The sequence below is a fragment of the Pseudonaja textilis genome, chromosome 6, assembly GCF_049901715.1.
Source record: "Pseudonaja textilis isolate UNSWEBS1 chromosome 6, rPseTex1.2, whole genome shotgun sequence".
NCBI classification, from domain to species: Eukaryota; Metazoa; Chordata; class Lepidosauria; order Squamata; family Elapidae; genus Pseudonaja; species Pseudonaja textilis.
Window position 1 is genome coordinate 52606737 of NC_141995.1, and position 25814 is coordinate 52632550.

Here is a 25814-nt window from a genome sequence, read left to right on the forward strand (position 1 = left end):
TTTATTTAGTTCCAGACAATTGGATTAGAAGCAAATGCAATAATGCCAAAATTAATTAAAATGCAGCTCTGTTGCAGAAGCAAATGCAAATGCATTCTGTTTTAGTCAAAGCATGTTCGAGAGAAATTCAGAATTAGAAAGCAAAGACTGTTACAAGGGAGAGGATGATTACACAGTGTCCCTGTTTTCCATTTAGCTGCAATCAAATGAACTTTGTGAATGGCAACAAGAAGCAATTTTGGTATCGTTAGTTATCACTGTAAACCTACTACACAACATATAGTCCCTTGTGAAAAGGGATTTATTTCAGAAACTGCAAAATCCATCTTAGATAAGAGGCAGAGTTGTTGTTGTTGTTTTAAATCCTTAGATATTTGCATCAATGAGAGATCGTAAGGTCTCATAAAACATAAAGCCTTTTAAAACTAGTTGGTTAAAAAGAAAAAAAAATCTATAGCCCATCCCCTTATATTTGCTAGTATTATTCACCAAGAAGATTACTGTTGAGTTGGAGATTAGCTGTTTTATATATAGTAGGTGCAAGACAAGTAAAAACTATGTTCTAAATTTAGTATATGCAGTATTCCTATAAAATACCTTGAGAAGCAATCAACCTTTTATTTCCTTTAGAATAAACTTGCTGAAACCAAATGAATTAAACTAGCTCTAACTTACTTTCATTTCAATGGATCTTCACAGGACTGGATTCCTGTCTCACATCTTAGCAAAAGGTATCTAATATGGCAGGTCAAATTTTGCTTCATATTATTTGATTATATTTTTCACATAGCATACAAGCAAAAGAAACATTAAGGCATAAAAAAAGAATAGGGATAAAATTATGACAAGGAAGGAAGGAGGGAGGGAGGGAGGGAGGGAGGGAGGGAGGAAGGAAGGAAGGAAGGAAGGAAGGAAGGAAGGAAGGAAGGAAAACATAAATATATACTAAGAATGACTTCCAACATATTTTTCCAAGGATAGAAAGAATGTTTCCTATGAATTTTTAGTTTAAGACTATAGTAAAATGTCCATTGTCCCCCACAAAAGAAAAACAGAAATTTTAAAAAATCCTCTTTTTAAATTTTGAAGGAAATAATAGCTAATAGTTAACTGGACTAGATTGCTTCACTGCCTCATATCTTTGCCTTGGTTCTCACTCAGATGACTTCCTCCATCACAGGCGAGGAAAAAAAGACAGCATAAGTGCTAGAAGTTGAGAAATTACAATCTTCATGAAGCGCACAGGAAAATGTGGCTCCGTAATTGTTCTAATGCGATGCAGATCAGTTTCCTTAATAAACCCAGGTCAGTATCAGCACAGACAAAATGGAAAATTAGAAGGTTAAGTTCCAACTAGCCCTTCAGAACAGGAGTCGACATCCTTCCACTAATAAACATATTAGCAATCTAACCATAATCGAATTATAGTTGGATTGGATTTTGGGGGGGAGGCGGGAATCATTTTCTTTTCCCCATCTTCTTAAGAATTGGTGGTGCCTCCTTTTATTTGTGTGGATTTTTAAAAGTACGAAGAAGACCCAGAAGGACAGAAAAGAATGCCATAATTGGAGGGTTGTAGAAGACCTTTCTTTAAAGTGGTCATCTGGAAAAAAATAAAGCTATAAGAAAATATTCTGTTCCTGTTGTCCCAAAGGTGCTTTTTCCCCCCCAAAAGTCAACTGGACTTCATTTTTTCTTGAAGACATTTGGCTTCTCATCCATTTCAGTTGTTCCAAGAAGGTTCCATGCCCGTTTGCAGAAGACCCTGAGAACATAGATAAACCTCAACAAGTCTTAGAAAGAGTGATACCACCAAGTGATGGCAAGGAATATACATCCCACCATCCTCCATCATTCAGAACCGAAGAAGCTTCTTGGATGAAAGCAAAATTTATTCAAAGAAAAACAAAGTTCAGTTGCTTTTTTGGGGAAAAAAACCCAATCCTTTGGGATGACCATGACCTGGATGATTGAGAATATCTGTACACATTCTGTTGTTTTTATTCAACCCCTAAGTTGTGCCCTACTCTTCACAAGCCCATGGACCATAGCATGCCTGTCAACTAAAAAAAATACTTGTTTGGTCTTTTTAGTTGCCAGCAGAAAGAGAGTGGGGGGAAACAGTGCATTCCTTAAATGCCTCAGATAATCGCTTTGGCAGTCCAAAGCTGTCGGAATGCAACAATATTACTAGAGAGCATGATTGATGACTCTTGGCTATGAATGTGTCCCATTGGAGAATATACATCCAGTGGGGAGGAGGAAGACCAGGGTCAGGGGGGAAATGAATGATGTGTTTTAGTGTCGGCTGCACCCAGCTAATGCCAACATGGCCACTCTTAATAAATCTTTTTTTTTTTTACTCTGAGATGTGGCTAGAGACTTATGATTTGAATGGGGGGTGGAATGGCACCACTATCCTCCATTCTCCAGAATGTGCCCAAAGTCATGTTCATGACACTATCTAAACTTCTCCTTTTGAACAGAAGAAAATGTTCTGAGGATAGCTTTAAAAATCAGCTGATCAAACCTACCAGTTATCATGCGAGACCCCAGCTGATAATTGGGTTGTCACAAGTGACTTGGGGAATGCGCTTACAACCCAATTGTTGTCAAGGAATATGTTGGCATGTGTTATTTCCAAATGAAACAAATGTTTCCAGAGAAATTCCAAATACTCTCCCTTAACAAGATTGCCATTGGACAATTATACCAACCTTTCTCATCCTGAGATTATTTTGTATATTATACAAAAATGCAAGCTCAGGCATACGTAGCTACCAGTTTAGGCCTATAGTCATCAAAAGAAAAATAATTGGGGTGTAATTATACTTTGAGTTTTGGTCTTGACATCAATGCTTAAACCAGCATCAGAGAAATTTCATGAGCTATTAAGAAGTGGAACAGCTGGTCTCCCAGAATTGTGCATGTTCCATCATTGGAAGCTTTAAAAAAACAACGATTGGTCAACCAACCTTCATACCAAGGTGATATGAAGACTTCATACCAAGATGATATGTAGACTTCATACCAAGGTGATATGAAGACTTGGATAGAGTTGGACTAGAAGATCTTCAAAATTCCTTCCAATCCTATGATTCTATAACTAAGTTGTGACGATGATATGTTGGATGGTCTCTAAAAAATATGATTAACTACCATGCAGATTAGAATTTGGCTTAGGGTTGTGTATGAGTCCCTCCTCTGTAGATTGTAAATCAAAACTTCTATCTCAGTATGCTGTTATATGCTAGCTAATTGTGGTTAAGATTTGCTGGTCAATGGGAGAAAAACCTGACTATGGTTTATGAAATAAACTACAGTTCAACGATTCTGTATGAGCCTCCCTAATTATGACTAGGTCTGGAGCCAACACAGTGAGACTGAAAATTGTATTTTCTCCCTTGTTGTGTTTTCTGAAAAGGAAACCATTATGCTGATGAGAAAGCACCCATAACAAACCACAAGGAAATCAAAATGATGACACCAGGGCAATGAAACAAGCCACAAATATGGCAATTACATCTTGCATCATGAGGCCTGGTGATGATCCCATGCAGGTGTTATCCCTTGACACCTTGCCTGCCCACACAAGAGTTTGTGGCTAATTATGCTGAAATGTGCCAAGGGGAAGGTGAATATGCCATATACATTGTGATTCATCATACCATCACACACACAGAATGACATAATTCACACAATTTCTGCGATGAGTCCTGATTTGTGAAATATCATTCTGCCTTGCCCCAGATATACATGGACCAACCTTTCACGTGTTACCTGGGATGGTGCTAAATCCTTCACTTAATACAGTGTTTAGGTGAAGTTTCCACAAATAGTAATAATATATACCTGGATGGAAAGATTAAACATTAGGGGTAATTCTTGACTTGCAACCACTTGTACGGTGACCATTAGAAGTTGCAACAGAAAAAAGTGACTTATGACCATTTTTCATGCAATTGTTGCAGCATCCCCATCGTCACATGATCAAAATTCAGACACTTGACAATTGGCATGTCTCTATGATGGTTGCAGTGTCCCAGGGTCATAAAATCACCCTTTGAGACCTTCTGACAAATTATGTCCATGGAGAAGCTAGATTCACTTAACAACCATGTTATTATTAACTCAACATTTGCAGTGATTGGCTTACCAACTAGCAATACTACTTAAACTTATAAGCCACTTCACAGTGCTTTACAGACCTCTCTGAGTTGTTTTTACAGAATCAGCATATAGACCATCCCCAACCATTGGGGTCCTCATTTTACCCACCTCAGAAGGATGGAAGGTTGAGTCAACCTTGAGCTGGTGAGACAAGAACTGCCGAATTGCTGGCAGCCAGCAGTCAGCAGAAGTAGCCTGCAGTACTGCACTCTAACCACTGCACCACCATGGCTCATACCGTGGCAAGAAAGATCATAAAATGGGGGCAAAACTCACTTAACAAGTGTCTTGCTTTGCAAGAAAAATGGGGGGTCAATTGTGTTTGTACGTTAAGGACTACCTGTATACAAACCCTACTGCTTTGTCGACCTCTGGTAGTGCAAAGAATTAGTAGGTAGTGCCACCTCCATCAAAATGAACCATGGAGCTATCTGTCAAGATCTCCATCATCAGGGTGCTGCCCCAATCGTTCACATTCACACATCAGTGTGGTTTATGAAGGGTTTTATTTGTCCTCCCTCGGCAGTTCTCATCACCCAGCCTTAGAACTGTCCCAACCAAAGCAAGCCACAAGCAAGCCCAGATTAATTCCCAGTGCAGCCATCAAGAGGAGAAGGCCTTTTCCCAAGCAATCTGGCAGGTCTCCATTTCTCTGCTTTGTGTGTTCTGAGATCTACCACAGCAGGCAGTTCCTCCCCTTCCTCTTCACTAGCCTGCAAGCTGTCCCCAGCCAAAGCCTGTTCTGCTGGAAGTTCAGGATCTGTAATTTCTGATGTGCGAGGAATATCTCATTCTCCCTCGAGCTGGAGGGAGGGTTGGAGGAGGGAAGAGTTGGAGGAGTTGTCCAAAGGAGATATCCCAGTCGGCCTGGAGCCTTGCTGGGTTCATGCCATCAAAGGGGAAAGGAGGGGGAAGGCATTTTGTGTATCAAATGGTTGATGGGGGAATAGAAGGAGGAAATGATAACAGAAGAAGACCAGACCACCAAACCTTGAGAATGGAACGTTACAAGTATCACACCTCAGAGTTTCTCAAATCATCTTACTGGTATCACATTGGCTGGCTAGGGGATTGGTCAGGGGCAAAGGAATTGGGAATTGGAAAGAATAGCTTTGCAATTTTGTGTACCTCACTTTGCTACAACCAGTTGCTTTCAGTAAAAGTTCCTTTGCTTCAACTAAATGGAATCACGAGTCCTACTTTCCTGAGAGAGCAAACTGGGGCAGGCATGACACTATCATACCTGCAAAAATATCTGGGCGGCCATTAGATGGCGAGAATGAGATGTAGAAGAAGACTCTCAACGCTTTGCTGCCATCTAATGGTGGCCTGAATTCTTGCGTCCCTGATGCACTGTCCCAAAATAGTTGCTTTAATATAGAGGCTTGTAATTCTGGTACAGATATGCCGTTCTGTGATTACCAGCTGTGCAAGCAAGCACATTCAAAAAGAAGACAGGAACAAGTGTTTGCTACGCTGCCTTGAAAGATCACAATAGCAAAGCTTAAAGGGCACCGCAAATGGGGTCACTGGAGTTTGCAAGTCACTTTTAAGGAAATTGTATGGTCAACAGAAGTTAAGCTGTCAATCAGAAGCCTATCTCTCCATATTCTCTCACCTGAAAAGAAGCTTCATGCTATTTTAGACAATAGCAAGCCTTTATTTTTTCCCCCTCCATTCTTTCTGAGTATTATTTTACTAGCAGGGATTATAATTAAAGCAAGATCTAGTGTGCTTCATTTCAGGTCTTTGCAAAATGCAATTTTTTAATACCACGTTCTCTGAAACTCAGTACAATAAGAGGACAATGCTGGCTTTCAAAAGGCAACTGCTTCCCTTACTTCAGGTTCACATTTTCAAAAGACATATATAGCTAGCTCGATACCTGTGCTTACCTACGAAACTATGTGGTTGGGGCTTAGTTTTGGGAGAGGAAAATAAGGGAGGGGAAATCTTCCTCTGCCTACCAGCATTCATCGGTATTCATCTGGCTAGCGTCCTGTCAGTGTGAGAGAGAGTTGAGGGCTGTTTGGAAAGTGAAACAGTATTTGCTGTGTGAGCAAGAAGGAGACAGCAAGGAGCCTGGGTGTGGCTTAGCTCAAGTTTTCTGTACTAAAGCTGCTTGCTGCTATGAAACTGAAACTGAAACTCCTCTGCTTGTGTTTTGCATTTGGAACAGATTTATTTTCAAGTGGGGAGAGGGAGTAGAACTCCTCAGCATCAGAGCATGTTAATAATAATAATAATAATAATAATAATAATAATAATAATAATAATATATGAAATACTGATGCTCTGAATGGTCATTTCAAAAACCTTTTCTTAGTTAGCCCCTAGAAGCCAAGAGGAATATATGTGCCAAATTTCAAGTTTGTAGGCTTTACAGTTCTGAAGATTTTGTGATGATGTGTAAGTGGTATTTCACATAGATAAGTAGGTAGGTAGGTAGGTAGAAAGAGGGGGAGGGGAGAGAGAGGTTTTAATTTGGATTTGGATTGGATATGTGTGTGTGTGTGAGAGAGAGAGAGTGAGAGAGAGTGTGTGTGTGATTTCTCCAGAAAGGAAGCTCTTATGTATGTAGAATTATATTTAGACATTTGTGCTAAGCTGTTAGGCCGCAAACTAGACTGGCAATGTCTAGAATGCAGACTGAAAGACAACCCACTGATCTCTTTAGGGTGTTATTAAAAGACGGTCTTCTCCAATGTCCAGAAACACTCATACAGATTAAGCCACCTGAACTGTACTTGAATTTACATCTTAAGATCTTGGAATCCAGTTAGTTGAGAGTCATTAAGCAATGAAGCAATTGATTAATCGAATTACAGCTGGGATGCTTTGATGCATTTGACATGGTTTGCAGTAGTCCACAATACACAAGCCCTTATATTTAATTCACTGAGTTGATTACTGCAGTTTTTAACATGCGGATACACGTATATAGTGTAATGCAAGCCTGGAATCTGAATATCGGAATAACAACTCTATAATTGTCTGGTTTGGCTCTGCAATCAAACAAGACAGACACCGACTTCAACGGATAATTAGAACTGCAGAAAAAACAATTGCTGCAAACCTGCCTTCCATTGAGAACCTGGATACCGCAAGAGATAAAAAGAGGGCTGTGAAAATATCTACAGACCCTTCACATCCTGGACATAAACTGTTTCAACTCCTACCCTCAAAATGATGCTATAGAACACTGCACAACAGAACAACTAGACACAGGGACAGTTTTTTCCCCGAATGCCATCACTCTGCTAAACAAATAATTCCCTCATCACTGTCAAACTACTTACTAAGACTGTATTACTATTATTCTTCCCATCCTTCCTATTACCTATCTCTTCCAACTTATTACTATAACCATGTTGCTTGTATTTTACCATTTATATTGTTTTATTTGTTTCCTAGTATGATTTGATTGCTTATTAGTAACCTATGACTATCACTAAGTGTTGTACCTTATGATTCTTGATTAATGTATTTTATTTTTTCTTTGTGTGCACTGAGAGCTTATTGCACCTAAGACAAATTCCTTGTGCATCCAATCACACTTGGCTAAAAAGGAATTCTATTCTATTCTATTCTATTCTATTCTATTCTATTCTATTCTATTCTATAGAGGGAAATATCCAAGACTCTGTTTGATTCCAAAAGATCACGGGTGAACACTTATCAGTGATTGACTTTCCACAAAACAAGATTGGTGAACAATCCTCTGTTTTCTTTCGTCAGTCCTTCTCCTTTCTCTCTTGGGTCTGTTTTGAGTTACTGCTACGATTTCTGATGGTGCCAAGAGAAGGAGGCTCTGTCTGGCTCCCCAAAGGAGAATTGTTATCAGTTTTTGTTTCAGTTATGATAAAACAAAGAGAAAACCAAGGAAGGAATTCACGGGACAGAAATATCTTTTTTAAAAAAACAGATTGCAGCAAAAGCACCATTTTTAACACTGTTATTAAGTGTTGTACCTTATGATTCTTGACTCTTAACGAATTTATCTTTTCTTTTATGTACACTGAGAGCATTTGCTCCAAGACAAATTCCTTATGATTAAGATTCCAATCACACTTGGCCAATAAAGAATTCTATTCTGCTCTATTCTATTCTATTCTATTCTATTCGACTCTGCTATATTCTATTCTATTCTACTCTACTTTACTCTACTCTATTCAATCCAATTTCCCATGACATGATCTTTATGGGCCATATTTATAAAGCAAACTGTCCATTGTGGAAGCAGATACAGTCCACCCATGTTTAGGATACTCAAGAATGCTGGCAGACCTCGACTTCCAGCAGTTCACTTAGTGACTGCTCAAAGTTACAATGGCACTGAAAAAAAGGGACTTCTGGTCGTTTTTCACAGATACTTTGCTGCATCCCTGTGATCAGGTGATCAAAATTCAGACTCTTGGCAACCGGTTCCTATTTATGACCATTGCTGTGATCCCCCTTTTGTGACCTTCTCACCAGCCAAGTCAAGGGGAGGGGAAGCCGGATTCTCTTAACAACCGTTTGACTAACTAATCGACTGCAGTGATTCACTTAACAACAGTGGCAAGGAAGGTTCGCAAGATGGGGTGAAACTCACTTAACGAAGGCCTCCAACACCTACGGTTGGACTTAAGCGTAGCACACAAAATTATCTGCTACAATGTCCTACCAGTCAATGACTACTTCAGCTTCAACTGCAACAACGCAAGAGCACACAACAGATACAAAGTCAATGTAAACCGCTCCAATCTTGATCGCAGAAAGTACGACTTCAGCAACAGAGTGGTCAGTGCCTGGAACGCACTACCTGACTCTGTTGTTGCATCCTCTAGCCCCCGCTCCTTTAACCTTAAACTATCCACTATTGACCTCACCCCCATTCCTAAGAGGTCTGTAAGGGGCATGCATAAGTGCGCCATCGTGCCTACCGTCCCTGTCCTATTGTCCCCATTTATTCCTACCTATTTCCTGTATTCTTACTCATGTTTATACCTATACCTATTATCTTGTAAGCAATTGACAAATCAGATAAATAAATAAAAAATAAATAAAATGAATAAATAAATAAATTACAAGTGGAAGACGCTGTATCATATTAATCACTGCTATTATCTCTTTTCTGGGGGTTTTCTTTTGACACGATCCTGCTCAGAAAAAAACAGCAAAGCTCAGTTGGTTTTCCTTTTAAGAATTGATGGGTGGCAGCGCTTCCAGCTGAATTGGCTGATTTACAGTCCAGGGTGTGAAAACACACACACACACACACTCACACACAAAACCCCTTTCCTCCGAGCTACTGTAAGTTAGCAGAAGCTTTATTAGATCAGCGCCACACCACATTAAAAGAGCAGCGCCTTCCTTGCCAGTGTTGTTAAGTGAGAATGGGAAATTGATTTGATTTCAGAGATTGATTTCGACCCATCTTGAGAACCTTCCTTGCCACCGTTGTTAAGTGAGAATGGGAAATTGATTTGATTTCAGAGATTGATTTCGCCCCATCTTGAGAACCTTCCTTGCCACCGTTGTTAAGTGAGAATGGGAAATTGATTTGATTTCAGAGAACGGCAAAAACCCACTCTTGCATGAGAATGCTGTTTAATCTTCCAGCCATGAGATCTGCCAAGCTCTCTCCTCGGCCTCTGGAAATTATGTCAGCTCAATATTTGACACAGGAGGAAGGGTCTTCCAAATAGAATCCCACTCTCTTCCAAGGGAAGGGGTTCTACAAATCATACTGACTATACCACTGGTGATACACTTTGCAGGAGTGCTACTCAGGAACCAGGAGCACTACTCAGGTGATCCTGAGGACACAGATAAACCTCCAAGTGGCCTCAACAACCCTCTAAAAGGATGCAAATGACCAGCTGTCTGCAAGGAGTATAAATCCTTCCATTCCCCACTATCTTCTCCGGTGACCCTGAGGACACAGATAAACCTCCAAGTGGCCTCAACGGCCCCCCAAAAGGATGCAAATGACCAGCTGTCTGCAAGGAGTATAAATCCTTCCATTCCCCACCATCCAGTCAGAGCTTCTTGGATGAGAAGCCAAACGTCTTCAAAGGAAAACAAAGGAAGTCCAATATGGACTGATTGCAGCATCCCCACAGTCAGGTGATTTACATTCAGTGGCTTGACATCTGGTTCATATTTATGACATTTGCAGTCTCCTGGGGTCAAGGGATCATATTTTGTGATTGTTCTGACCTAGCTCCCTAAACACAACAAACCCTCTGATGTGAACTCAACCTCAATGCACATCTATTCATCTCCGCTCCCTGCCTTTTATCCCCAGAGCTAGGATGGGGCTTTGCTAGTAGTGGTGGCTCTTCCTTCCCAAGGATGGGCTCATAGATTTCCACTGCTCTCCTCTCCTCTGCCTCCTGCGCATCCACGCATTAGGCACTGGTCCTAGCTATTCCTCTTCTTCCTCATCAGCCACCTCCAGACCTGGGGGCTATTGACTCTCCATCTGAGGGCTGACAGACGGCCCAGGCTCTGCCTCTCTCTCTGTGTGTGTCTCTGCCAGCTCTCTTCCCCCTTGGAGTTGCTCTGATGCTAACTCTGACTCCCACGCCTCCTCCTCCTCCTCTGATTCAGCTGCTGGAGAGGCCAGCAGCCGACAAGCCACAACAGTGACTTTCCGACAAGCAAAGTTAATGGGGAAGCCAGATTTGCTTAATAACTGTATTACTAATTCAACAACCGCGGAGATCCGTTTAACAAATGTGGCAAGAAATCTCATAGAATGGGACAAAAGTCACTTAACTGGCTTAGCAAATTTGGGCTCAGTTGCCATTGCAAGTCAAGGTACCTCGGTGGCGCAGTGGTTAGAGTGCAGTACTGCAGGCTACTTCTGATGACTGCTGGCTGACTGCAATTTGGCAGATCGAATCTCACCAGGCTCAAGGTTGACCCATCCTTTCATCCTTCCAAGATGGGTAAAATAAGGACCCAAATTATTGGGGGCAAGAGGCTGACTCTGTAAACCACTTAGAGAGGGCTGTAAAGCACTATAAAGCAGTATATAAGTAACTGCTATTGCTGTTACCTATATGGAGATCTTTGTTTGATACAGGTGATTGTACCCTATTGCTTATTGTACCCTATGACTATCATTAAGTGTTGTACTTATGATTCTTGACTCTTGATGAATGTCTCTTTTCTTTTATGTACACTGAGAGCATTTGCACGAAGACAAATGCCTTGTACGTCCAATCACACTTGGCCAATAAAGAATTCTAGATAGTCCACAACCAAGACCAAAATTTCAGACTGGTAATGAAACATCTGCAAGAAAACGCCCAAGCTCAGAAAGCATCAAGGACCCCACGTAACCAAGAATAACCCCTTAAATCTTCTGAACGTTTGCCTTCTTGTTAAATGATTATTATTTGGCCATTCCTATTAAAGGGAAAAAAAATGGCACTTTAGGATCAGCTAGAAATGAGATTTATCTCAAACAATGCCAACTATAGCACTACGTAAGCTACATACATCATATACCTTTGGAATTAGCCTTTTCAGTGCCATTTTCCATTAAATCTACTATACATTTAAAACATTTCCCAAGAAAATTAGCCAAGGTAGCTATTACATAGAGTGAGAAAGGATCCGAATGTAATTTGCCATGCTTGTTATTATTCTTATTCCTGCTGTTGAAGCATTTTGATAGCATCAGCCTCCAAATGTTCCGTTGTTTGGAATATGCTCTCTTTTTAACACTGATATTAGCATCTATTAACATTGATAGTAAATTCTGCCTTCTCATCAATGCAGGAATGGATTTCTTTTTTTCTTTTTCTTTTAAAAGAACCTGACATTCTTTGTTTGCATATAAGATTGCCCACACGGATGGAACAATGCTGCTATCTAAGAGTCTGGATTAAAATAAGTTTTAAAGACTAAATTAATAATGTATCAAGAACGTTTTAAGGGAAACTGAAATGGAGGTTGGGAAAAGGCAAATTCCACCGTAATAAAAAGACAAGTTTGGCAGCTCTGCAAACCTGCTAACATTGTCTCTCCATATAAAGCCTATTGTTTTTTTTTTCATTTAAACAGCAGAAGCATCTGCATCATTCATAAAAGATAATAACTGGCTTGGCAGCAGAGCTCTCCAAGCAAAGGGTGATGCAATTCATAAAGTCCTACAATATTCCCGGTAACCATAGTGCAGGTGACATAGTTTTCATGGAGAAGAGATTAAAAACTGAAGCGCCTCACCTACTAATCTGTATTTATTTGCAGAGGTAGCGGTGGCAAAATTGAGCCAGGCGGATGTGTAAATTAAAAACTCCCAACAAATGGAATGCCTTACACACAGAGAGAGAGAGAGATCATCTCAGATCATTTCAACCAAGATAATGGAAGAAATATCTTCCTTTAAAACAAGGGTCTCCTAATTTGGCCATTTTAAGACTTGTGGACTTCAACTCCCAGAATTCTTCAGCCAGCCATGCTGTCTTAAAGTGCCCAAGCGACCCTGACTTTTTTTTTTAAAAAAAGCTCCCATCGTATATTTCCTCATTTCACTGAATTCTAAACACAAAGACCAACCCTATTGTGACAATCTGCAAACCATAGAAATAGCAATAGCACTTAAGACTTATATACCACTTCACGGTGCTTTGCAGCCCTGTCTAAGCAGTTTACAGAATCAGCCTCTTGCCCCCAACAATTTGGGGTCCTCATTTTTGCCGGATGGAAGGCTGAGTCAACCTTGAGTCTGGTGAGATTTGAACGGCCAAATTGCAGTCAGCCGGCAGTCAGCAGAAGTAGCCTGCAGTATAGCAATCTTTCTTCTGATGCTGAATAAGAAGGAATACTTAAACATCCAATACTCTGTACGCAAACATTAAGGCAGCCAGAAGAAAAAGAAAGATAGACTCCAGTAATTTCCCCCCAATTCTGAGAAACTGAGTAGCGCACTAACATTTAGACCAAAAATCTCCAATTCCCTAGAAATCACACTTTCAAAGATCAGGATATCCTTAAAAAATAATAATAAATCAATAAATGCAGAAAGGTTTTTCAGGGAATGGTGTACCTCAGTTGGGCTGAGTAAACTAATAATAGTGAGATACTAATAATGACCGTTTATTCAATGGGTATGTGGCCAGCCTCGCCTTCAAAGTGAAGTAATAAGTAGTTTATCCTTAGTTAGTAGGTCTGAAGCTGTTCTTTTCGAGTCTCAATTTTTATAATCATAACTCTTAGATTTAAAATAGTGGTGGGGAGTTCAAGCAAAACTGTACACCCTTTTCCTGAGAGTAAGGACTGCTGTAATTCAATTTCTGTTGAATTGTCCTTGTATAGCTTTCCCTATAAATGTTGCAACTCGGTATGTGATACAACTTTGAAAGGTGCTTGCGTGTTTTGACGAAGCAATGATGCGTGAACCACTGCAAAATTCTACAGCTTCGAGTGGGCACATTAAGTTTCATGCCTTAACTTTCCGGACTTCAGTGAAAAAACACGGGAAAAGAAATATATGCGTGTGCTCCATCTGGAATATCCCATCAGGATTATTTCTTGGGTTCCAGCAATCCTGAGGCATGAATAACTTTACTCCAAATCTAGGCCGACAGACGTAGCACCGCAGTAAAAAAAGCTAAGCTTTGGATTTCTTAATCTTGAAAAAGAAAAACAGCGTGAGTCATCCACCTCTGCTTGGTAACTCAGCCCTGTGTCACCTCTTGGCTCTTTCCTCACAACAATTCTGCAGATATTGGAAAAGCTTCAGTTACCGATTCTAATTGCATTAATGAGCCTCATTTTCACTCACTGTGTTTCAAATAAGGACTGGGTTTTTTTTTTCTCCCTTATATTTTTTGTTTGCAATCTCTCACACATTAAAACTTCCATGAAAAGAAGGAAGGAAGGAAGGGAGAGAGGGAGGACGGGAGGGAGGAAAGAAGGAGGGAGGAAGGATGGAGAGAGGGACAGAGGGAGGAAGGAAAGAAGGAGGGAGGGAGGAGGGACAGAGGGAAGAGGGAGGGAGAGAGGAGGGAGGGAGGCAGGGTGGAAGGAAGGAAGGAAGGAAGGAAGGAAGGAAGGAAGGAAGGATCAAACAGACCCAGAAAAACAAGCAAATGTTTGTTAAAAAGCTAAATCTCTCCCTGGAAGTTGTTGAATATTGTGTTTGTTTTGTTTGTCTTTGCTTGTTCATGTCCACCCTCGAGATACACCGAGTACCCCTCGATAACAACGCCTCACCCACTGATCTTCCTGCTTCGGAGGACGATAATGAACATCAGTGCCATCTGGTTAACCATTTGGAAAACTGTAAAAGCTGTGACTGATAAATCCGTCAGTGTTGAAATGGCACTTGTTGAGGTCTGGAAAGTTAATGCAGGCTATTTATGTAACTCCCCACACCTGTCAGGCTTGCAATTTTGCAAAGCTTGAAGAACATCAGAAAATACACCGTTGAGAAGAAAATGCACAAAGACTTTTCTCGGGCTGGATAACCTGCATTTATATTTCTTAGGTTCTTCTGGCTACGGATCTGTTTATCTCTTGGTCTGCTTAACCTCAAAGACTGCAGTGCTTCTCCAAATCCATGGCACGAAACTGCAGTGTTAATACATTTATTAGTTGAGTGTGCAGTGATGCCAGCTTTTAAAAACAATACCCAACAAGGAATACACAATTCCCAGCCTAATATTCACATTTAGCAGGAACCAACTTACGAAACAAAATGAATGAGGCAATCAAAAGAAAGAAAGAAAGAAAGAAAGAAAGAAAGAAAGAAAGAAAGAAAGAAAGAAAGAAAGAAAGAAAGAAAGAATGAATAATAATTTCATTTATTAGCCTTCCCTACAGAAGTCTGCTATACAGTTCTGGGTGTCTCTTGAATTTCCAGATCAAGGTAGTTATATAAACCAGGGTGAATTTGAAATCATTTTTCAGTGCAAGATCTTTCCGCAGCTGAAGCCACATGTGGCTGAAGATTCTCAACTAACCAGGTAGAGTTGTCTGAAGATTATCTGAAGTTGCTTGAAGGTTTGCAATGAATGAACGGTTGCAATGATTCACACTTCAAACAACTTCAGACAATCTTAACCTTATTCAAGTCTAATATTACTGTACTTTAGCCATGTTGAATTCATCTCAAGGAGGTGACTCAGCAACCAATATCAGATGAATACAGATGGCATCTAGAACAAGATCAACCAGAGCTATTATTAACAAGACTCTGTGTTTTATTTATAATTTAAGAATACCTTATGGAAACCTTTTTTGGGCCGCAAATAAATATATAATTTCCTGGTAAGGGTTTTCGAACTGCAATTAACTTTCTCTCCAGGAAGAGCTAATGAAGCGTGTCAAAATAAAATACAGGTTAAATGTTCCATAAGGCAAAATTGCAGACAGCAAAACTGAATCCACCTTGTAAAAAAAACACACAAAAAACCAACAACCACAACAAGAAGATCATTCATCTGGTTAAAAAAACAAGTATCTTATGAACTGTGTGTATATATTGCTTCCACCAAAACGCCCATCCAAACGCACATCAAAAAAGCGCCAGATAAAAGTTCAACTCAGTCAACTAACAGATCTCACAACACAAAACCCACACCTTTTGCACCAAGCCTACACATTTGAATGACATGTGCGCATTTAAGGGGAGGCAGGGAGTGCGAACATACAGTTTTTTTTTTCTGTTTCAAACTACTGTATTTAAGGAAAACTATATTCCTGAGATAGCATCTGCATGCACCAGTGTGAATGTCTCTACAATAGAATTTCAGCCATGCTGTTTTAGATAATACAGGTAGTCCTTGACTTACGACCACAATCAACCCCAGCATTTCTGTCATTAAATGAGACATTGGCGGAGTGAATTTTGCCCCATCTTACGGCCTTTCTGGCTACCGTTGTTAAGTGAGGGGCAGTGGTTTTTAAGCTAGGGACTTGGTTGTTAAGTTATTCTGGCATCCCCATTGACTTCGCTTGCGAGAAGTTCGCAAAAGAAGATCCAGTGATCCTGTCACAAATACAAGTCAGAATTTTGATCGCGTGACCATGTAATGGTCGTAAGTCTGGGAAAATGGTCATAAGTCCCCTTTTTTCAGGGCCGTTGCAACTTTGAACTGGTCGGTAAATGAACAGCTGCAAATCAAGGATTACCTGTACAGTAATTTACTACAGCTGGACTGGCCGGTTAAATGATTTCTTCTCAAACAAGATAAATACCGAAAAGAATGTGCCTAATTCAGAACAAAATATTCTTTCTTCTTGGGCTGGTAGGTCAGCTCTATAGGAAGAAAAGATTATGACTTCTATCTATTGAGCGACTGAACAGGGCAAATTTGGCAGTGCTTCTTACACATCCTGAGTTTGACTGGACTAACTGAGAATCAGTGCATTGTATTCAGGTTGTAACCTTAAAGTTCTCTTTGTGTATATACAGATAATGACTGGTTTTTAGAGGCCACCAGCCTCCTGGGAGGTGCCTTTGATGCAATTTAAATTGGTGGAAGGAATCACAAAACAGTTCAGGCTGAATGTGTCCACGAAGTGATGGGCCTCTGAATCTCAAGGACTTCCCAGATTTAATGATCACTCTTCAGAACAGGGGTGAAAAACATCAAAGGAGGAGTCTTGTGTCATCCTAAACCCAATCAGCGCGTGTGACACTGGCGTTCAGTATCAGCGGCACCACAACTGAAGAAGCTATTAAATGAATACCCGCTGACCTCTTGGTTTGTAGAAAAGTGAGCTACTCTAACTCCAAATTATTTTGTCTTCCTCAGTGCTCAGGCCAGGTTCATGGAATTGGGAGTAGCGTGAGGAAGGGAGTAGAGCTTTAGAGTGCAAGCTGACATCAGAGATGGAGAATTCAAACGCTTTTGGAGGGGCTCTTGAGATTGAATGGCAAATAAATACAACCAGTGTTCACTGGGGGATCAGATCTTGGAAAGGACCTCAAAGAAAAAAAACTTGGTCAACATTTTTTCCCATAGAACTGTTCCCAAGAATAGGAGAAGCTGCATCTGGCCGAATTTTCATATATATTTTTTTTCAAGGGGAAATATTGGTTGTGGAGATTATATTATTTCTTGGGCCACTTTAGGTGGGCCTAAACATCAAACAAGGAGAACAAACAAGACAAGGGCTCACTGGAGAAGAGTCTAACGCTGGGAAAGACTGAAGGCAAAAGGGGACGGCAGAGAATGAGGGGGTTGGATGGAGTCACTGACGCAGGAAGCATGAACTTAAATGGACTCCAGAAGAGGGTAGAGGACAAGAAGGCCTGGAGTCATGATGGGTTGGACACAACTTCGCAACTAACAACAAAACACTTCACTTCTCTAAGGGCATCCTGTAATGTCAGAAAGAAAGATGTATCTTTGAGGCTACAGTTTTCTGTTTGGGTGAAGAGGTCAAGGGACGGTTGGGCAATGGTCTTATGGATGTCTGAGGAACATCTGAACATCGTATTAATGTTGGTTCATGAAGTGGCAGGCTGGTTTGGATTGGGTTGGCTACTAAGGGAAGCAGTTCCAAACCATCCTGCCATGACTAGCATTGGTAAGTCCAGGGTTCTTTGTCTTTCTAGACCAGAGGTCTTCAAACTTGATAGACTTGTGGACTTCAACTCCCAGAATTCCTCCTCCAGTCATATTAGCTCAGTAATTCTGGGACCTTTGTTCTAGATCATGGTTCAAGAGATGACTATGGCTATCCAGATGTTGCTGCCAGCATCTCCAAGCATTAACACCACTGTTAATTATATTAACATATTATGGGATGCCCCTATTTTTCTCTCTCTCTCTCTCTGGCAAATACATTCAAAAGCTGCTCCAATCCATGCCACTGAAATTGAATTTCAGCTTTTCGAAAGCGTGACTGTGGGATTTATAAAAAGAAAAAAAAAGAAAACCAACCAAATAAAATGGTTCTCCTTCTGTGTTTGCAGGTGTTTGTAAATGGGGGACAATTGTACATTTAACTGTGGCTTTCTGCCAGTATACGATTAAGGCTCAATATGATAATGAGGAAGATCTGGTGACACCTCTGTTAATGTCCAGCATCTATTGAATAGGAATTCAGTTCCGCCACGAGCAATTGTTTTCACCTTTTAAACATCTTGGCTTATAAACCAGCAAAGACAGAGAATTGGGGAAAGGACCTGATTATCCTACAATACGTCTCACCCACTTACATCCTTGTTTGTTAACACATAGTGTTCCTTTTCTGACCTGACACTCGGAAAGGGTGCTTATTTACAAACCCACGGATTTCTTTAGATCTTGCTGACCTCTGTCTCAAGGAAGGTCAAAAGTACGAGAAGTTAACCGGCTGCAAAAGCTGGATCAATAAGATATGGGGACACATAAAACACAATAAGTTCAGCTGCTTGTCCATCACTCTCTTAGCGTGTTTAAGGACCTTTTTCTCAATTTTTTTTTTCCCTCAAGACAGTTACGGATTTATTCATGCTTTTCCCTGAGTCACCAAAAACTTAGACCTGCTTATTTGTCTCTGTTTCCAGTCCCCTATCTGGGTCTCCATCCATGATCAGGGTGACAGTGACAAAGAGGATTGAAACACCTGGAGGCTGCCCTGAGACAGTATCAGAATAAGGCAGGAGGTAGGACTTTAAGGCAGGTACAGCTAAGGCCTGCTTAAGTCTTCCCTGCAAAAGAGTTGCATGGAGAAATAAACCAGGCAAGCGGGTGTGTTAGTTGTGTCAAAGCAGCGAGTTGTGTGGGGCCTGAGGAGTGGTACCTGGAGGGGCAAAGGTGAACCTCCGCCCCCCAGGTACCACTCCTCAGGCCCCACACAACAGGTGTAACAGGTATGGGAGGGAGAGGCTGACCCGGCCTGCGTGCGCTAAGACAGGTGAGTCCTTTGCTCACAGCTGTAGTTTACTTAACTCTGGTTAATCATGCTGGCTGCTCCTGCCTTCCCAAACAGGTCTAGCCGGTGTCAAATCAAGCTGTTCCCTTGCTGGCGGGATGTAGGCCAGGTTCTCCCCAACCTGCCTCCAGGTCCCTTAAAACCACAATTAGCTGAGATAACAGGAAGAAGTCAAGCTCGACCCATCCCTGCTCTGCAACAGGTGTGAAGCTTGGAGAGGATACAGGAACAGGAAACCTGCTACAGGGTGAGGGGAGGAGGGACGGTTTGGCTCTGTAGGTATGGGGGGGTTGTGTGTGGGGGGAGGGGGGAGGTTGGGCACACCAAAGGGTCCCTCTGGTTGGGTGCCAGGTTCTGTCTCTTGGAACCCAGGAATGCCCTGGGCCCAGCTTCATCCATCCATTGGCCATCCAACCCTGCCCAGAGTTCCACGGTTGCAAAAGGGAGAACTCTCCTCCAATACCTGCCCGATGGAGAGAGTGCCGATTCGACTCTCCTTTAAAACAAAACTTTGCCCAAGCCATTAGAAAAGCCAGAGGAAATCCAACTGGATAAGTCACAGCCTCAAACCACTTAGTCCTTCCTTAAGGGTGAGAAAAGCAGAGGCCTCCAAACTTGGCCACTTTGAAGACTTGGGGACTTCAACTCCAGCCAAAATTCTCCAGCCAGGAATGCTTTTTAATCTCTTGCAATCCCTTCCTCTTGCAATCTCTTTTAATTTAGTTCTCTTCCAATTCTGGGAGTTTGGAAGTCCACCAGTCTTAAAGCTGCCATGTTTGGGAACCTCCTGGGTGGGAGGGGTCAAACCATGGGGAAGAGCGAAAGGGGGGAAGGGGAGGGGTCTCTCTCTCTCTGCCCCCTCCCCGAGTTTGGACTGAGCCCGCAGGCCTGGGAAATAGCAGGGGGCGTCTTACCTGCTTGCTGTACTTGCTGCTGGCCTGACAGCTGTACTCGGAGCAGTGGTCAGATCCGATGGAGATATTGTCTCCTGCCCCCACGAAGGTGTTCGCCGGCGGCAGGTCCTGCACAGCTTGGTGCTTTTTCCCGGCGGTGGGCGACTGGGGGTGAAGCTGCACGGTGGGCAAAGGCGAGCTGGATTTGTAATGCCGGGCCAAATCCGGCTGCCCGGCCCGCCGTTGACCGACCGGTAACGGCTGAGAGCCGGGCTGTCGGCGGCGGAGAGTTTCTCGTGGACGCTGTCGTAACGCTGCCCGTTGGGCTTGGAGGCTTCGACGGTGACGATGCTGCTGTACAGGGGTTGCTTGCCTCCTCCTTTCTTGCCCTTGCGGTCCTTCTTGGGCTTCTTGGCCTTGTCGTGGGGCTGGGGCGTGAAGAAATCCTCGTGGTCTTTCTTGCCGGCCTCGTAGCCGCCGTGCTTGCCTTTGGCCCGGCAGTAGCGCGCCAGGACCACCACCAAAATCAGCAGCACCACGGCCATCACGCCGGCCACGACGCCCACCACGATGCTCAAGCGCTGCTTGCTCAGCTCGTAGCTGGGGTCGCCCGCGATGTCCCTGCCCAGCGGCGTGTGCAAACTCCGCGCCACCTGGCTCTCCACCGCGCTGGTGTTGGCCAAGGTCTCGTTGACGAAGACGTGGAGCAGCGCCGTGGTGGCTTGAGCCGGCTGGCCGCTGTCGTTGACCTGCACCACCAGCCGGTGCAAGCCGTAGTGTTTGGGAGCCAGCTGGGCCACCAGCGAGACCACCCCGCTGGACGGGTCGATCTCGAAGAGCTTGAAAGGGTTGCCGCCCACCAGGCTGTAAGACAGCTCCGCGTTCTGGCCGGCGTCCGCGTCCCGCGCCTGCACTGTGGCCACCACGTGGCGCGGGGTGCTGGAAACCGGCAGCAGGTCGAAAGAGTTGTTGGCCGGCGAGGTGACGGCCGGCGCGTTGTCGTTCTCGTCCATGACGAAGAGCGAGACGGTGGCCGTGGCCGAGAGAGCCGGCTCGCCGCCGTCCACGGCTTTCACGCGGAAAGTGTAGCTGGTCTGCAGCTCGCGGTCGAAGGAGACGGTGGAGTAGATGGTCCCCGTGTCGTTCTCGATGGAGAAGATGCCCGGGTCGGCGGCGGAGGACGAGGAGGACCCGGCTTCCTGAGCGCCCGCTTGGATAGCCAAGGTGAGTTGAGCGTTGCGCCCCTTGTCGGCGTCCATCACGGTCACCATGCCCACGGGGCTGTTGGGCTGCAGGTTCTCCTTGACGTAGAAGGTGAAGACGTCCTGCATGAAGCGCGGCTCGTTGTCGTTGCGGTCGGCCACCCGCACCACCACCAGGGCCGAGCCTTGCAAGGAGGGCGTCCCTTTGTCGCGGGCCGTGACTTGGAACTGGTAGGTGTCCCGTTGCTCGCGATCCAGCGCCGCCTGCACGCGCACGTCGCCCGAATCCGGGTCGATCGTGAAGAGGCCCGGCCTCGGCCGCCAGCGGCGAGGGCTCCAGCGAGTAAGCCAGCTCCGCGTTCTTGCCGCTGTCCGCGTCGGTGGCCAGCACGGTGGCCACCCGCTCGCCCGGGGCGTTGTTCTCCGGGAAGGGCACCTCCAAGACGGGCTGGCTGAAGACGGGCGGGTTGTCGTTGGTGTCGGCCACGCGGACGAGCAGCGAGTTGTTGCTGGACAGGCTGGGGCTGCCGGAGTCCACGGCCACGATGACCACGTTGTAATCCCGCAGGGCCTCGTAGTCCAGCGGCGCCGAGGTGTGCAGGAAGTACTTGCGCTTGTTCTGCGGCTCGCCCTCCCCCTCGCTGGCCGGCTTGAGCTGGAAGGGCACGTCGCCCACGACGGTGCAAGTCACCACGCCGTTCTCGCCTTCGTCGCGGTCCGAGACCTGCACCAGGGCGATGGGGGTGTCCACCAGCACGTCCTCGGCCACGCTGGCCACCCCGTCGCGCAGCGGGATGCGCCCGATCTTACGGATGTCGATGGTGGGCACGTTGTCGTTCTCGTCGCGGATGGTCAGCACCACGGTGGCCTTGTCGTTCTTGGGCGGCTGCCCGCGATCCCGGGCCATGACGGTGAAGCGCAGCTGGCTCACCTCCTCGCGGTCGATGCGGTGCAGGACGCTGAGCCAGCCCGACGCCTCGTCCAGGCGCAGCAGCCGCCTCACCGACTCGGTAGCCGCCCCGAAGACGTACTCGATCTGGCCGTTCACCCCGGCGTCGGCGTCGGCCGCCCGCAGCTGGAGGATCGGCGTGCCGGGGCTGCTGTTCTCGGCCAGGTCGGCCTCGTAGACGCTCTTCTCGAAGCGGGGACTGTTGTCGTTCACGTCGGTGATCAGCACGCGGAGGATGGCCTGCGAGGACCGCGCCGGCTCGCCCCCGTCCCGCACCCGCAGGCTCAGCTCGTAAGAGTCCCTCTGCTCGCGGTCCAAAGCCCCTTTGACGATCAGCTGCGGCTGCTTCTCGCCGTCGGGCGTGTCGGCCACCTGCAGCTCGAAGACGCTACTCCGAGCCGGGCCGTCGGGCTCCTGCCTCCGCTTCCCTCCGGCGGGGTAGAGGGCCCCGTCGGTGGCCGAGGCCGGAGCCCCGGCGCCCCGCCTGCTGGCCTCCCCGCCGCCGGGCTCCTGCAGCAGTTCGTAACGGTCGATGCCGTTGCGCCCGAAGTCGCGGTCGGTGGCGGTGGGGAGCAAGTAGAGCGTCCCCACCGGCCGGTTCTCCTCGACGGTGAGGGTGAGCACCGGGGAAGGGAAGGTCGGTGTGTTGTCGTTGATGTCCAGGATGATCACCCGGCCTTCGAAGAGGTCGACCCAGCTCTGCGACGGCCCGATGACCGACACCTCGAAGTCCAGGAAACACTCGTTCTCGTCGAAGATCATTTGGCACTGCGGCAGCTTCTCGCGGTCGATGCGCCGCTCCGTGGTGCTCAGCTCGCCCGTCATGTTGTCGATCTTCAAGTATTCCGAGCCGGATTCCAAGCTGAACGTGACCTCGCCCGAGCCCGTCACGATGCCCAGGTCCGAAGCCACGTTCCCGATCCGGATATCGGCCGGCCCTTCCTCGGCCAAGCGGTACCTCAAGACTTGCTTGGCCGCCGCCAAGCTGATCCAAAACGGCGGCGGCAGCAGCAGCAGGAACCAGCAGCAGCAGCGGCAGCAACGGCAGCAGGAGGAGCGCGGTTGCACCAAACCCAGAAGCGCCGGCATCTTCCACATTTTGCAGGGGAGGAAACAAAAAAGCAAAACAAGAAGGGAAAAAAAAAAACAGCAACAACCCTCTACCCACCCACCCTTTCCCTCCCCCGACCACAAAAAAAGGGGCCCCGGCAGCCTCTTTTGCGAGATAACCGCCAGTTCTTCGTCCCCCTCAACCTTCCCAGCCCCTTGCCGCCGTTTGGCTAGCCGAGAGCGAGCGAGCGAGCGAGAGATGGAGGAGAAAAAGATATCAAAAATCAAAGCCTCGGTGAAGTTCAATTATAAAATCCTTTTGCCGGCTTCGGCGGAAAAACTTCGCTTCCCATCCTCTTTGGTGCAATAGGTAAAAAAGAGAGGGGGAAGGCGGGACGGCGCGCGCGTCTGTCCGTGTGTCTGTGTGTGTGTGGGGGGGGAGAAAAAGCAGACCTCGGTTTGGCCGGAGGCTCTCCTTCCTTTCCCCCTCCTCGTCTCCCCTTCTCCTGCCTTCTGCAGTTGCTCTCTCCTCACAGTTCACGGGCCAAATGTGTGGCTGGCTTTTTCAAAAAGCTGCATCTCCGCAGATAGGTTGGGGAGGAATTCCGCCTCTTCCTCCTCCTCCTTTCTCCTTCTCCTCCTCCTCCTTTTCTCCTCCTCCTCCTCCTCTCCTGCTCCTCCTCCTTCTTCCAACAGCGCTGGAATCACTTTGCAAGGTTGGCGAGAGAGAGAAAAAATAAAAAAAAGCCAGAGGAACAACAGCAGGGAAAGATCAGATCCGCTTCCCTCCTCTACCCGCCTACTCTCGGGCAGCTAAAACCGCCCATCTCTCTTCTCTCTCCTCTTCCCTAGTTCAGTTCACTTCACTCTCTCTCTCTCTCTCTCTCTTCTCTCTTCTCTCTCTCTCGGTCTGTCTCCCGGCTTGGCTCGCTCACTCCGAGCCGACGTTCTCCGCCGCGGCATTCGCTCTCGTCTCTCCGCTGCTCCGCACAGAAAGGCTGCAAGGCGGGGGGGGGGTGTTGTAGGGTGCGGGAGGGGGACGTTCAAATGCTTCATTCAAAGAGCGCTGGTGTCCGGCGGAAAAGGGAGGCGGGAGGAAGCAGAAACCCCAAATCTCTCTCTCTCTCTCTTCTTCTCCCTCTCTCCCTCTCTCTTTCCCCTCTCTCCCTCTCTTTCCCTGCCCCGCTCTCTCTTTCCGCTAGATAATGGTACGTGATTTTCTCTTTCTTTCTTTCTTTTTTAAGCCTCCGGAAAACCCAAGCAAATACACCGCCTCCGGGGACTGACAGCTGAATCTATTTATATGTATTTGGGGAGAGAGTGAGGCGTTCTCGGTTTACGGAGCAGCTCTCCCGGAGCAATCCTGCTTTTCGGTCCGTTTCCCCACCCCCACCCCCCCCACCGCCACCCCCCAAAAAACGATCTCGCCTCCAACCCGGTTCGGGGGCCGTTTCTGAGGCTGAAACTCCTTGCAGGTTCCTTCTTTTTCTTCAAAGAAAACGAGGCGAGGGAGAAGAGAAGAGGAGGGGGGGGGGACACCCCACAACCAGCCCACACAACTCTGCGCAAGGTCATTAGTCAAAAAGCGAGACGCTGCTCCCCCCCCCCTCCAAAAAAAGCTGCCAGATATTCGTCCGTAAATGGAGCTGGAAGGGAGGACGGGGGTGGGTGGGGGTGGGGGTGGGAAATTAAAATAAAAAAGGTGGATTTCTCTTCGTCCTGCTCGATCAGGCGTTCCAACTTTGCTCTTGCATCCGCAGCTTGTGTGTGCGAGCGCGCTTGCGTGCGTGTGTGCGCGCGTGTGTCTGTGTGTGTTTTTCCTCTCTTACCTGCGTTGTGTCGGAAGGCTCGGAAGCTGCAGCGCCGGCAGAGCGATTCACACAGCCGCGGCTGCAGGCTCCCCTGGCTAAACGCCGCTTCTTCCTTCCCGTCCCAATGCAGGTAAAAAAAGAAGAAAAAAGAAAAGAACGGCGCTCAAGTTCACTTTCTCGCCCCCCCTTCCCTCCCCCACTCCCGTGCAAAGGCCAGGGCGGTGCGGGGGTGCGTGCGACCGAGGCGATTATTTGGGAACAACCTTCCCTTCTCGCTCCCTTTTCTAACTTCTTTAATGTTAGCGAATAATAGCGAATAAGGCTGGGAGACGATCGACCCGGGGGGGAGCGTGGGAGGAAGGAAGATGCGACCGAAGCTGCTTCCCACGCGAAAGGCCACCGCTGGTGTTTAATTGCATCCGTAATTATGAATTTAGGGGGGGGGGGAGAAAAGGAGGGCATAAACCCCCCAAAATCATTTGAGGTCCTAAAGGTTGTGACGGTTGGCTTTGTGGCGGGCGGGATGTGTCGTAACCCAGGCAGAGTCTTAGTTGTGAATGGGAAAGGCAGCCGAGTCCATAGTTCCCCTTCTCCGCAATTGTGTAGGTTTGTCGAGCGAGCCTCCTCCGTTCGCCCCAACCGGCTCGTCTCGCTCAAGTGCGGCTGGTTGGTGCAGGGAGCTCAGGCCCGCCCCTCCCTCCCTCCCTCCCCGTCTCTCCTAAAAAAAACCCCCACTCTCACACGAACGCAGACGCGCACAGAGAGAGGGAGCACAGTGCGATTGAGGGCTTCGCCATGGGCCGCGGGTGGAAGGGGAGGGGAGGAAGGGAGGGAAGGAAAGAAGGAAGGAAGGAAAGAAGAAGGAAGG

At 46.0% G+C, this 25814-nt stretch overlaps 1 protein-coding gene across 1 annotated transcript in view; it reads right to left on the bottom strand.

Annotated features, from left to right (window-relative positions):
• Positions 1 to 23249, bottom strand: part of PCDH7 (protocadherin 7) — a 477773-nt gene extending 454524 nt beyond the window's left edge. Inside the window, 3 exon segments of the mRNA XM_087936585.1 lie at positions 19956 to 20264; positions 20267 to 21448; positions 21450 to 23249. Coding sequence (XP_087792711.1) covers positions 19956 to 20264; positions 20267 to 21448; positions 21450 to 23183 — 3225 coding nt within the window. The 5' untranslated portion in view covers positions 23184 to 23249.
• Between the last annotated feature and the right edge of the window lie 2565 nt (positions 23250 to 25814).